Source organism: Populus trichocarpa, chromosome 2 (assembly GCF_000002775.5).
Source record: "Populus trichocarpa isolate Nisqually-1 chromosome 2, P.trichocarpa_v4.1, whole genome shotgun sequence".
NCBI classification, from domain to species: domain Eukaryota; kingdom Viridiplantae; phylum Streptophyta; class Magnoliopsida; order Malpighiales; family Salicaceae; genus Populus; species Populus trichocarpa.
The window spans coordinates 3,823,345-3,837,687 of NC_037286.2; the positions used below are offsets into that span (position 1 = coordinate 3,823,345).

A 14,343-nucleotide genomic window follows, 5' to 3' on the forward strand; every position below is an offset into this window, starting at 1 on the left:
ATTTTTAAAAAATATTTTTTATTTAAAAATAGATTAAAAATATATTTTTTAATTTTAATTTTAACATATTAAAATGATTAAAAATAATTTTTATTTTTATTTTTTATTTTTTTTAAATATAATTTTACCGCAAGTTGTTTTCCTCAGATACACGAGATTTAAAAATACCCTTTTATACGTATTTACCACCAACTTTGTTAGCCCTCGTCTTGCGGGCAAGTGGGCATGAAATAAAAATAATGTATGTATGTATTTATACGGGGCGCCTGTTGCAAGTAAAGATGTCATAAAATGCCATTGTCTATCATGAGGAGTGCCCCCAGAGTTGACAAGCAAACGTCCTAATGCAGGTTGCCGAAAAGATCTGCAACAAAAACCACCAACCCACCTCGAACAATGGCTTCCAGCAACTCCAACTCCACCTCGTCAAAATGGGAATACGATGTGTTCCTGAGTTTTAGAGGTGCAGACACAAGGTCCGGTTTCACAGACCATTTATATTCTGCTTTGTCTCGGGAAGGAATCCATACATTTAGAGATGCAAATGAGATCCATATTGGTGAAGAAATTGGACCGGAGTGTCTCCAAGGAATTGAAAAGTCAAGGTTTTCTATTGTCATTCTCTCAAAGGGCTATGCATCCTCCCCTTGGTGTCTTGATGAGCTTGTGCACATCCTCAGATGTAGAAAAGAAGGCCATGGTGTTTGGCCTGTCTTTTATGACATAGATCCGTCTGATGTTGAAGAGCAAAAAGGAAGTTTTGAAGAAGCTTTTGCTGAGCATGAAAAGAGTTTCAAGGATGACATGGATAAAGTGGAGAAATGGAGGGATGCTCTAAGAGAAGTTTCTTACTTGAAGGGTCTGGATCTACGAAAACATCTAGACGGGTAAGTTGCTGCTTAATTACTAGAACCTCAATTGCAATGGCATGTGGTTCTCTTTCAAGATTAAAAACAGTATTAATCGACCCCTGCTCCCTATTAATAAAGAAATTGTTCATCTTTGGGAAAGAAAAAACAAAGAAGAAGAAAAACCAAAGTAGTTCCTGCTCTGCTTATCGTCAGTTAATCATATTCCCAAGATATTGAGAAAATCAGCTCTGGACTAGAAAACAAACTCACACACACACACACACACACACACACACACACACACACACACATATATATATATATAATGAAATTGCACTTGCAATGGCGTCGAATTTTATAATACGAAAATGCTTGGCATTTTGCGTGCTCCACAGTACTAGACATGTCTCTAACCGGGGTTTCTTTATTTTTATTTAGTTGTCGTGTCTGTTCTTGTTCTTGCAAGCTTTTGTTCTTACAAAACTGGCTACCTAGTACCTGAGTCATCAAACTTCAATGTACAGAGATCGATTTAATTACTCTAGTAGCAATAGGGCGTGCATGCTCATGGCTAGGGTGAACAAAATTAATCATTCTTAAACTCTACTACATAACAAGTTGTGATGAAATCAATCGGTCAAAATTGAAAATATTCTTTACCCGCCTGTGCATAACTCTTGAAAAGATAATCTCAGGCATGGTGAATCCCAAAGAAAATACGCTGGGAGATAAAAGGATTGCAGCGGATATTAGGATTTGGAAGGGAAAAAAAAATATAATTTACTGAAAGATCATGTTAAGAGTATAATGAAGAGTATTACTGAATATTTCTTTCATGTTATATAATTATCGAATAAATTAGAGTTGGTAAGATTCAAATCTGTTTTATTAAAGAAAATTGTCAGGTATATAACCATTATACACCATACCCTAGTTATACCAAGAAATCAAACAAGCAATCAGCAAGAAAAAAAGAAGAGGAAAGGAAAGGAAAAGAGAGAGAAAAGGAGAAAGAAAATTAAGAAACATAACTTATTAACATAAAGAAACAACGAATTATCATATATAACAAAATATATATTATCAGCATGTACATAAAGGCTTTGCTATTATGTTCTCTTAATATGACAATATTTTCATTCTTTATTAAGAATATCCCTCCCTCGATTAAACTATTTCGGAGAAAAGATTTTAAAAAAATTCGTGAGAATAAGGAAACAATTTCGGGAAGGTGTTTGTAAGACCGATGCGTCTAGAAAATGCTTGTTGCATCACTGAAATCACTATAATCATTAATTCGGAATTCCACTATATGTACAAGTTCATGCTTGAAATTATTGCATGTTGGTTTGTGTATTTATTTATAGTGCTCTTTCCATGGACAATCGCAGGCATGAAGCTGAAAACATAGACTACATTGTCAAGGAGATTTCAGTTATACTTGATCGGACAATCTTAAGGGTTGCTGTCCACCCAGTTGGCTTAGATTCTCGAGCAAAAGAAGTGATCTCCTTGCTAGATGATGAGTCAATAGATGTTCGCATAGTTGGTATAATTGGGATGGGGGGCATAGGCAAGACAACTCTTGCCAAGGAGGTTTACAATTTAGTCTTCAAAAGATTTGAAGGCAGCTGCTTTCTTGAAAATGTTAGACAGCAAATTATTTCCAGTGGGATAGCCTACTTACAGAGACAGCTTCTCTCGGATATCTTGAAAAGAAAACATGAGAAGATATACAATGTTGATAGAGGATCGAAGGTGATAAAAGAAAGATTACGATGCAAGCGTGTATTCATTGTTCTGGATGACATTGAAGATAAACAGGAAGAACTGGATAAAATTCTGGGGAATCTTGATTGGCTTTACCCTGGAAGCAGGGTGATAATAACAACTAGAATTAAGAATCTGTTACAACCATCAAAATTGTATCGACAATATGAGGTCAAGGAATTGAATGGCAGCGATTCTCTTCAGCTACTAAGCTTACATGCCTTCAACAAGCGCTGTCCCAATGAAAGTTACATGGATTCTGCGAGTAGAATTGTATCCTATGCAGGAGGAAATCCACTAGCCCTTACAGTTTTGGGATCAGATTTGTGTGGCCAAAACATTGATGTATGGAATAGCAGATTAGAAAAACTAAAAGTGATTAGCCACAAAGGGACTCACAGTATACTTAAAATAAGTTATGATTCTCTTGATGTTGCTGAGAAGTCTATATTTCTGGATATTGCATGTTTCTTCATTGGGTACAAAAAGGATTATGTCATGAGCATACTTGATGGCTGTGGTTTCTTTCCAATTGATGGAATCAATACTCTCACGAGGAGATGCCTTGTAAAGGTTGGCGCTAACAATAAGTTCTTGATGCATGATTTGCTTCGAGACATGGGAAGAGAAATTGTTCTCCAAGAATCTTTTATGGATCCTGGGAAACGTAGCAGATTATGGCATAAAGAAGATGTTATTGAACTGTTAACTGACAGAACGGTGAGACAATAATTGGTGTGGGTTGAGAAACGAAGATATTTCTTATCATAGAATTTATTTAGCATAAAATGGTTGCATAAATGCTCTTTTATTTTATTTGATGATCTATCTCTTGCTTATCCTACACCTTCAGTTTTCACATTAATTATTAGCATATGTATGAATGCTATAATGCCTATTAGCTAACGTATTCCTTTTGTACCAGGGTACAAAAGCAGTTGAAGGCCTTGTTCTAAGCCTGCAAGGATCAAAACGATTCAATACCAAGGCATTCAAAAAGATGAAAAGGCTAAGACTACTCCAACTCAATTTCGTTTGCCTTGAAGGAAACTACGAATATATTTCTAACAAATTAAGGTGGTTGTGTTGGTCTGAGTTCCCCTTGAAAGCTATCCCAGATGATCTTACTCTGGAACATTTGATTGTTCTTGATATGCGCTATAGCAGTCTACAGCAATTTTCAGAGGAATTAAAGGTAGATCATGATATCTTCTTGTTTTTTCAATTTTTGTATGAATAGGTCATTTAATCTGTCAGATATGCTTATATTGTACCAACATCTATTTTGGTGCTGCAGTCTTTGAAAAAGCTGAAATTCCTTTACCTTAGCCACTCCCATAAGCTCATCGAGACTCCTAACTTTGAAGGCTTTCCCAGTCTTGAAAAATTAAAACTTAAAGATTGCATTAGTTTGGTAAAGGTTCATGACTCCATTGGACTTCTCAGTCATCTTCAGTTCCTGAATCTGCAAGATTGCGTGGATCTTAAGAATCTCCCGGGAAGCATCTGTGCTCTAAGCTCACTTAAGAAGTTAAATGTGTCAGGCTGCTCAAAATTAGAGGAATTGCCAGAGCACTTGGGGAGTTTGCAATCTTTGGTTCTGCTCCTTGCTGATGAAACTGCAATAAGTACGCTACCAGAAACCATTGGAGATCTAAAGAATCTGGAAAAATTATCCCTGCATGGTTGTCGTCTTATCTTCTCGCCAAGGAAATGTCCACCAACAAGACGGGGTCTTCCAGCATCTTTACTGGAACTTGATCTCGGACACTGCAACTTAACAGATGACATGATTCCCTCTGATCTTCAAGGCTTGCCCCTTCTTCAAAATTTGAAATTGTGCAGAAACAACTTTACAAGCTTACCAGCTAGCATTGGAAGCCTTCCTAAGCTTACTAGACTTTGGTTAAACGAATGCAAAAGTCTTCAATGTATCCCAGAGCTCCAGTCAAGCCTACAGTTATTGCATGCAAAAGATTGCCTTTCGCTAGAAACCATCAACCTTAAGAACTTTTGGGGGGAGGGAACTTTGGAACTCGATGGTTGCCCAAAGTTAAAAGCAATTGAGGGATACTTCAACTTGGAGTCCTTGGGAATAGAGATTGTTGAAAAATATCTTGGAACTTGTGGCTTGTTCACAGAAGATTCCCTTCCAAGCATCAATGTCCATGTGATCAATAATCTGACGAGAGCAGCTACAATCAGTCCTCTCCAGGTGCCCTCTCTCACTATCTGTACTCTGTAACACGTCATGCATGGCGCACAGACAATATAAACTATGGCTTCTTGTTGAATAATTTCATTATTCTCATTCATGGGTGCAGGCTCTTTCTGAGAAATCTATTTACAGTATCTTTCTACCGATGAGTGACATTCCAACATGGTTCAGCCATCAGAATGAAGGTGACTCGGTATCATTGCAGGTGCCTCCACTTGATCATGGTTGCAAATTCAGTGGCTTTTCTATATCGGCAGTCTATGCATGGGAGAGTTCTTCTGCACCTTGCTTTTTCTGCCCCATTATTGCAGTTACTAACAGAACGAAAAATTTCCACTGGAATTATAGCCCAAAAATCACCTTCTTTATGCGCGAGGTGGAACAGGATCTGATGTGGCTTAGCTGCTGGTCATTCGAGAATCAAGTAGAAGGCATTGATGATGAAGATATGAGCTGGAGATTTCGGGATGAGATGGAAGAAGGGGATCGACTGGATGTCTGGATTGACATTGGTTTTCGAATTGCTGTGAAAAGGTGTGGCATCCACTTGCTTTACCATCACAGTGACCTGCAAGGTTCCCGATTAAATGATATAATTACTATTTCACATTCGGGATCGTCAAGACACCATAGAAGGTTGCTGAGTTCAAGTTTTCAGTGGCTGACATTTAACCGCCCTCGAATAACATCTTCCAAAAACTACTGGGATGATTCTTTCAGGAGGTAAAGCATTCATGCAATGGTCTTGACAGATACAAGTTCATTGTCATCATCATTATTTTTCATAATAAGTTCGTTGCTTGATCTTGAAATCCTCTTTTTCTTTCCATTGCAAAGCGGTTCATTACTATCTGCAAAAAAAAAAAAAACAGAGTACTAAAACGAGTATCCTTCAATCCATCGATTATTTCCTACTCAGTACAAAGTCGCACACAAATTTAATCATGTTCCCCATTTCTTGACAGATGGTCAGTCAAAAGGGAAGAAAAGACCGATGGGATTCCAGTTGTGCCCCTAAGGAGGAGACATTGTGACTGTTGTGCTCTCTTGCGTTGCACTAAAGAGAAGAAAGACGCATTCAAGATGGAAATAGATCCACTATGAACTGCTTCGCTCTTTGCTAGATGAAGGAACTTATTTGGTGGTTCAAAGCAGATCAGTTTTTTCCTTAAAAAATAAAAAAGAAGTCTGTGCTTTTCTTCTAGATAGAAGCAAATCTTAACCAGATATTACCATAAAGTTGTGCTTGATAATGCCTTTAAAGAGAATCAAATCTTAAATGATAGAAGGTTTGAACTGAAAAACACAAAATCAATGTTTATGCTCCTGATGAAACGTTAAAAAAAAACATTTCACATAACGATATGATTTTGATTTATGAACAACCTCACTACATTGAAACCAAACAGCCCCAACCGAGCAAAAGAATATTTCTTTAGAAATACAACATCAAGCTAGAGATTGAACATCAGAGGGAGGGGAACTTAACAAGCTTCCACCAAGAACTTAACTGTGTCCACGTTTTAAGGAAACTCAACCTTTTGATTTCAGACATTATTGATAATGTTGTTCGATACTTTCCTTCTTTTTAACCTCTTCTCAGTGAGAGCTCGTATTTGCATATCTTTTGCTTCACCTGGGAATTTTTAATCAAATAAGAACTCAATTTTTAATCAAATAAGAACTCTCCTGCTTAATTCAAGTGGTCAAAACTTACATTAACAATAATTACAAGAGTCACACACTATAGTTGCATAAAAATAAAAGCCAAAGGCAAACAAAGCTTTCACCAGCCCACTTTCAAAAGTTTTCACACTTGAAACAGTTGAGGGATTCACTTGCATTCAGCACAAACTGATCAACAAGTTTGATATAATCAGGCTAGCTGCATTCCTCTGCCAATAGGTAGTGTTAGGCAGCAAGATTTTCAATGACTTTTGTACTCACTTGAGACCCCTAGAAAGTCCACCACGAGCTGCAAATTGTCATGTCCACTGGCTTATCAAGAGGTGCATCACAAGCAGCAGGAGCTACGGTTTGATGAACAGCAAGCCTCTTCACTGAAAACGATGCAAACGGATTGTAACTAGAGATTCAGATTTGTAATTCAGATTTGGAAAGGCTTTTTCATGCCAAGTGATTAAATCCTTCTATATATGCAACATACTCTACAATTACAAATCTGAATTTTCTCAAAGGAAAAAAAATAAAATTGAAAAAAGAAACATATCGGACATCCTGATTCTTCTTGAATCCATTCGACCTCATTGCAAAGGGGTCCGTCTTTTGTCCAAAAATTCCACCAAGAGCAATAAAACGTGCATCCTCCAACGATTCCCAACTCGCATCCATTTCGCACCAGTAGTCAAATTAAGGAGCTTGTGATCCTGAAGGAGCAAGGGGCAGTCTTTGCCTTCTTCAACAACCGGAAGGCATTTACTTGTTCTTTATGAAAAAAGAATAATACTCCTGAATGATTGAGCTATGTCAGTTGAAGCAACTTGGAGAAGGGGATCATGGCTTGTCAGTGCGTTAGGTGTATCTTACAATACACTTCTTCCTCCTCCCCTTCTTTTTGATCGTTCAGTAACGTTTAAAGAACAATCTAATGAATGTTGGCTTAAATTTTTTACTTATCAAGTGAACTTACAACAATTATTTGTCATAATATTAATAAATAAAAGTACGAAACATGTAATATTGCATTGATAAATCAAGCAGGCGAATAAATTTCTTTTGAACCTAAAAGGAAATACAATCGCAAATAGTGCCTCTCATGCTGTCACTCGGACAAATTGCATCCCATTCTGAGTAAAAACTTGGCATCTCTAGTGCAATTCATACATAACCAATAGAGACTGAAAATATTGTGACGGACAAAAACATCATAATATTTGATATATTGCAACAGATGTTTCAGCTACAACGATAAAGAAAAAACAAAATACAATCAAAATTCCTTCAAAGGCTCCACATAAATCCAAAAAGGATCGAATCCATAGTGACTTAGTTGGCCTTGACATGCTGTTGAATGACATTAAGAGCTTCAGTGTCCTCCCCAAAATCCTGTAATGCAGTCAGCAAAAGAACATGAACCCTTTTGAAAGACAATCAGTGAAATGAAATGAAATGAAATTCAGTACTATAAAACTGATTTTTACCTTCACAACAACACACGAGCAACCGACCACTTTCCTAGCCTTCCCCTCTGAGTCAATCTTACACAACTGTGCGCCAAAAACCCATATCAGATAAATCAGTTGATAGGGAGAATCATAGCAAATTTTACAAGAGCAACAATTGGAATCCGATATATATCTAACCTTAACAGACCATGAAACAGTTTTACAGAGCAGAAGCCTAAGGTGATCCAGAATATTAACAGCAATAACAACAAAGAAATAAAAAGTTTTAAGGAATTAATGAGCATTCTATTGAACAATACCATATTATTGACTAGGCCGCATTCAATTGAATATAATTGGATAACATAAGAGAGCACACAATACTTACAAAAACATTTATAATTCAAGAAATCAGAGCATTTAAAATCTATCATAATCTTTATTCCCGATTTTATAAGAGCATGACGATAAAATTTCGTACAGCAGTCACACATTCCATTAATGTTCCCCTCTGTATAATCTAGCTTTTAACCCCCTCTTCATGAAAAAATACACGTTGTATTTCTAGCTATCATATAAAAATCTCTGCTCAAGTTGAACTGTTACGATTATGAGTTCGAGCAATCAAATCTACCATTAACAATAGTAATCACAATAAAACATAAGTTTAGAAAAACTAAAACAAAGAAAAAATGATTGAAAAAAGAACGTAAACGAGATACTCACACCAGCCCACTCTCCGAGGGTTTTTGCACTTGGAACAGTTAGCAAGTTCACGTTGTGATCAGCACAAAGTGCCTTAACAAGTTTAACATAGTCAGGCTGGTTGCAATCCTCTGCCAAGACACAAAGTTGAGCAGCATGCTTCTCAATCACTTTGGCACCTTCATGAAGACCTCGAGAAAGCCCACCATGAGCCAGAGATTTTCTCAGCACAAGCTGCAATGCTGTCATCAAGTCCATTGGCTCACCAAGTGGTGGTACATCAGCAACAGCTGGAGTCTCAGTCTGAGCAACAGCACCTTCTTCACTGAAAAAACAGATGCAACAGATTGAAAAATAACAATTCAGATCCTTTAAGGAATTCCTTTCTTGCTAAATAATTAAGACCCTTTATGTCATTAACATTTTTTTAATATAATCGAAGAGAAAAGCATACCCAGACATGATGATGATTCTTGAATCTGGAGGCTAAACTTAATCTGGAACTGTATAACAAAAAAAAATCAAAGAAATTCAGATCCAGAAATAATGAAAATGATGTTCTCATTATCCTAAGATGTTCAAGAGAAGATGGTGACGAGGGAGAGATTACCTTGCAGGTAAGATGCGAAGGAGGCTATGCGCGAGTCAGCCAAGCAAATGAGTTTGGAGGAGGAGCAAAATGCGATTTTATATTAGGGTGTTAAACCCTACTTCTTGTCCTGAATTACAGTTTTGTCCCTTTCTATGGGCTTTCTGTTTAAACGTGGACTGGGCTTCTTTTTCATGATGGATTTTGTTTTTTTGTTTTTTTGTTTTTTTTATTGGAGGGGGGTGCTAATTTATATTTTTTATAAAATTGCTAAATTCTGATAAAAATATGGATTCTAACTTATGTTTTTCAAGTGTATTATTTTTATCTATTTTATTAGTAAAGAAAAAAATATTTTTCTAATTGTATTTTAATTAATTATAATATAAATCAACCAAGTTTTAGTTAAAAGTGAATCTCATTCAACAAATATATTGAGTAGAAATATTGTATTTGGATTTCTATAGTTTCTAGATCTGTAATTATATGAATTTCACAAAGTAATCTTAGATTTAAATGTATTATTTATTTATTTATTTATTTGTGTATCATAAATAATTCAAATATGAAGCTATACGCGGGACACCATTTTTTTTGTTTATAAAAAAATATTATCTATTTCATTACCTAAAATTATTAATCAAATCAGTAAAATTATTACATGTCATTAAATCTGCTCATATAATTAATTTTAATGATTGGCATCTTGAATAAAAATCTTTTCTCATTTAATAACACAATTATAATTATTAAATAATATTATTTATAATTAATCAATCAAGATTATATATATATGTATACAAGTTTAATAATTTTTAAAATATTTATAAATTGATATATATAGTCCTAGATGGCAAACTATGTCCATCTAGTAATCTTAACTCTATTTTCACTTGGATTAATGAAGGAAAATCCCTCCCACTCAGCCCATGCTAGAGGAGTGCTCATGATTATATATTTACTGGAAAAAGTTTTCCATTTTCTCCATTTGACTAGTTTATAATGGAAAGTAAATTGCAAATAATTACCACTCGGCGCAAATGTAAAAAAAAAATAAAAAAAAATCAAGAATTTCTGCCCTCGTTGCGTAATCTCAAACTCAACAAATAAAAGTAATTAAAATTCAGATAGAAGTTAAATAAATACCCAAAAAGCAAAATCTAAATTAATTAATTTATCTGCCCCTTGATAATGCTTTCTCAGCAGTGTCCATCTCTTCAAGAATTCTGGCCCTTCTCTTAGATGGAATGGGAGCGGTCGGTCCAAAGCTGACGTAATGCCCGGTGACAGCATTCAAAGCCGAATACATATCACGAAAAGAAGCACGACCAAGCAAAGCTTTCTCTCTTCTATACTTTGCCACCCAAGAGTTTGAAGTTTCTCTTAGGTTAGCCACTGCATCAGCCACGTTCGGATCGTTCTTGTCCATGTTTACGGTGGTTCTAACCTTGTTGATCACATCCTCTGTATCTTTCACGTACTCCTCATCCGATCCTGCAAAAGCTGGAGTGATTGGGAGGACGAACGGGGAAGTCAGGATTGCGGTGGCCAAGGACAGGAAGTGGCGACGAGCGTGGTGGTTTCGAGGTTGCTGCTGCTGTGGTGTTGGCGGTGGTGAAAGTGGGGCGGTGGAGTTGGGTTTGGGTTTGATGGGGGAGAGGGGTTTGAGCTTGGAAGCTGGGGTCAGGAGTGCTGGTGAAGCCATGGGTTTTCTGTTGGAAGAGGAGCAGAGGGAGTCTGTTTTCTACAGAGGAGTTGTGAGGAGGCCACAGGGTTCTTGCCACGTAGGCTTATCACCTTATCCTTATTCTTGGTTCTGTGGACGAGACCATACCCAATCATAGTGCCATAAGTAGGACAAACATTGTGATGTGTAAGTGCCTGTCAAATTTTTGCTTACGTGTTTGCATCTAATTAAGCTTGTTAAAATTACGATTTAAATATGGTATGAAAAATACAATATAAACTTAAATTATAAAAATAAATTGTAAAATTATAAGAAATTTTAAAATGCATTAACAAAAAATTCATACTTCAAATAAAAATTTGTACATAGTTCAAGCACCTGAAAAATACATGTTTCAAATAAAAATTCATACATAATTCAAGCACCTTAAAATACATACTTCAAATAAAAATTTATATATAGTTCAAGCACATCTTATGGGATGGAAAAATATTTATTTAATTGTGTAAGTCAATTATTTATGTTTCTTTAGTATATTTTAGAAGCTAGGGTTATTATTTTTTAATTATTTGATTGAAACAACACAATTTTATTTTTTAAAAAAATTATTTGATTTAACTTAATTGAGTTTTGATTAAATTTAACCGGGTTAAATAAATGGTTAAAAATATATTCGAAGTAATCAAATTTATTAAAATTAATGTTTTTATTTGTATAAATTAAAATCTGACACGAGTTAAGTTTCTAATTATGAGTTTCGTGAATCAACCTATTATAATAAATATAATTTTTAAATTATCTTGTTACTATTTTTATATCTAATTTATATTTATAAAATCTCTTCTACTTGCTATCATACCATTAAAAAATATAAGTAATTTAAGGTGAATGAATAACCAAAATAACATAACAAAGAAAAGTAAAAGATATGGGGAAAAAATCTAAATTAAATTGGAATTTAATATTATTGCCTTGACTTTAATCTCTACGGCCGTCTTGATTTCTGACCTCCACTTCTTTATGGTATGTAGACAAAATCCACATGTTCTGCAGCGAGTAAAGACCGCGTGACTGTATATTTTACTCGATTTCAACCCGATTTCATTAATTTTTGATTTTTTTAAACGATTCAGCATGCAAAGCATGTTTTGACTCGTCTAGTCAAAACGCGATTTTAACATCCTTGCACCCAATCAATCACCATGCACCTCTCGGAAATACACAAAAAGGAAATGCACGATCACGTGCCTGCATAAGAAACATTTGTTGTTCATTTCCTTCCTTTTCTTTTTTGCAAGTTAAAGCCGTTTCTTCACTCGCGGCTTCATGGGTCTTCCAATGGACACGCATTCTCCCGATCGGTTTTTCATTCCCCTATATTTGCAAACAATTGTTGATTATTTTTTAAATTTATTTACATCCGTTTTGTTTGAAATTTATGTGCTAAATATCCACTTTTTAATTAATCGAATCAAAATTAGATCATTTTTATTGACACGAGAGGATTCACCGGCAATGAATTCGATGTTATGTGTTAGCTATCTGAACTAATATTTCATTTTTCTGGCCACACGTACGGGGTTTTATCCAGTATTTTTCTTTTCTTTTCTATCATTTTTCTAAATGAAAACAAATCTCATCAATCAAACCAAAAAAAAAAAGGTTACACTATTATTTTAATATATTTATAACAAAAATCATTTTAAAAATTAAACTTTACCACAATTTCAAACACGGTAATCTTATAAACATTATCTTTTGACATAAACCTGTCTAATATGTACACGTACTTAATCTAATCCCATCTCCTCCCAGAACAGATCATCTCTATGTAGATTCTTCATCTCTGCTCTGAGAAACATCCAAAGACGCAGACAGGATTAGGAACATGATTAAAGGAGGAGAAAAACAGGTTGGAGTTCCTGTAATAATAGCGATGAAAGGGCATCCTGGCACAGGCAAGAGTACTTTAGCCAGCTCTTTAGCTTCATCTCTCAAGATCCCTCTCATTGACAAAGATGATGTCCGTGACTGCACCGTATCCATCCAAAACTCCTCACCCGCTACAGCATCCAAACTCCTCAACGATCTCTCTTACGACGTTGTCTGGCAGATCGCCTCCACTCAGCTACGTTTAGGTCTCAGCGTCATCATCGACTCTCCACTCTCTCGGAGGGCCCATCTCGATAGACTTGTCCAGGTGGCTTCCTCTACCGGGTCCCTCCTCGTGATTGTCGAGTGTAAGACGTTGGATGAGGGTCTTTGGCGGAGAAGGCTAGAGCAACGTGGCAAGGGTGATCAGGCTAGCTGGCATAAGCCTTCAACGTGGCAGGATCTTGAGAGGCTACTTGAGGGGTACGGTGGGTCCACTGACTATGATGTTGGCGATGTACCGAAGATAGTCCTGGATACTTCTGTTGCGGTAGCGGTGGATGAGCTTGTTTCTAGGGTGGTGGATTTCGTTGTTTCTTCTGCTTGTACAGGTTATCACAACTAGAATTAATTACCCTTAATATTATATGTATAATATTCAAACTATCATATGTATATAACTTTGTAGATGAGTCTAGAATGGTCGATCTTGCTTCTTAAATTATCACCTGTGAGGTCAGAAGATTACTAGTTGTTGGATAAACAATAAAATGTGATGAGAACATGGCATATAGCTGCCAAAAAATATGTTTACAAAAATATAGCACGCACCAGTTAGCTTGCCCTTTTCGAGAATCTAGAACACAGCGTATGAGGCCCTCCGAGGTTACGAAAGAACAGCCGAGGCAAAAACAAAATCCAAGCTTATGTTTGTTTCTCGAGATACTATGTGATGTATATAACAATACTAACTCTAACGGGTGGTCATAGATAGAACAAAAAATACATTACACTTCGGCGTCATTAGCGGCGCCTCTCGGGCAAAAAAAATTTTATGTCGTGTTGTTCGGTGTGTCAATGTGTTTTTTTTCTATTGTTGCCATGTGTGTCGACAGTGGTAAAATGATTTATTGCTGTGGAGATTTTGTTTTTGTTATTTTCCCCTCAAAAATCACAGGTTGGATGTTTTTTATTGATTGATATTTCAGTTCATTTTTTTTTAGCTTTTTTATAAAAAAATTATTTATTTTAGTTTATCACATGTTATTTTTTTTAATTTGTTGCTTTTGTTTTATTTATTTCTTTTTTTGATTTTTTTGTAAAAGTTTTATTGGTTTTCGATTCTTCATATTTAAGGTATATCATATTTTTCAATTTGATATTTGTTCTTTCAATTTTTTTTGTATCTTTTTATCGAAGTTATTTTTCTTTTCAATTTTATCCTTCGATAAAAAAATTATAATTGCTCTTTAATTAATTTATTTATTTATTTTTATCAACATTCTTCTAATTGTTATTTTTATCCT

The 14,343-nt window shown here is 35.5% G+C and overlaps 3 protein-coding genes across 3 annotated transcripts; 1 reads left to right on the top strand and 2 right to left on the bottom strand.

The window, feature by feature from the left end:
* The first annotated feature begins 299 nt into the window (after positions 1-299).
* Positions 300-6,150, top strand: LOC7468718 (disease resistance protein RPV1). Its single transcript, XM_024596285.2, has 6 exons — positions 300-887; positions 2,243-3,341; positions 3,547-3,816; positions 3,919-4,836; positions 4,946-5,562; positions 5,805-6,150. The coding sequence occupies exons 1-6, from the start codon at positions 397-399 to the stop codon at positions 5,941-5,943; spliced, it is 3,534 nt and encodes a 1,177-aa protein (XP_024452053.2). The 5' UTR covers positions 300-396; the 3' UTR covers positions 5,944-6,150.
* A 1,556-nt stretch (positions 6,151-7,706) lies between these two features.
* Positions 7,707-9,395, bottom strand: LOC7468719 (40S ribosomal protein S12). The gene is made up of 5 exons (XM_002302093.4): positions 9,280-9,395; positions 9,124-9,172; positions 8,691-8,994; positions 8,001-8,066; positions 7,707-7,905 (listed from the first exon to the last, which is right to left on the bottom strand). Exons 2-5 carry the CDS (start codon positions 9,129-9,131, stop codon positions 7,846-7,848), a joined length of 438 nt encoding a protein of 145 aa, XP_002302129.1. The 5' UTR covers positions 9,132-9,172; positions 9,280-9,395; the 3' UTR covers positions 7,707-7,845.
* A 946-nt stretch (positions 9,396-10,341) lies between these two features.
* On the bottom strand, positions 10,342-11,117 carry LOC7480713 (photosystem II repair protein PSB27-H1, chloroplastic). Its single transcript, XM_002302094.4, has one exon. It carries the CDS (start codon positions 10,961-10,963, stop codon positions 10,433-10,435), a length of 531 nt encoding a protein of 176 aa, XP_002302130.1. The 5' UTR covers positions 10,964-11,117; the 3' UTR covers positions 10,342-10,432.
* Between the last annotated feature and the right edge of the window lie 3,226 nt (positions 11,118-14,343).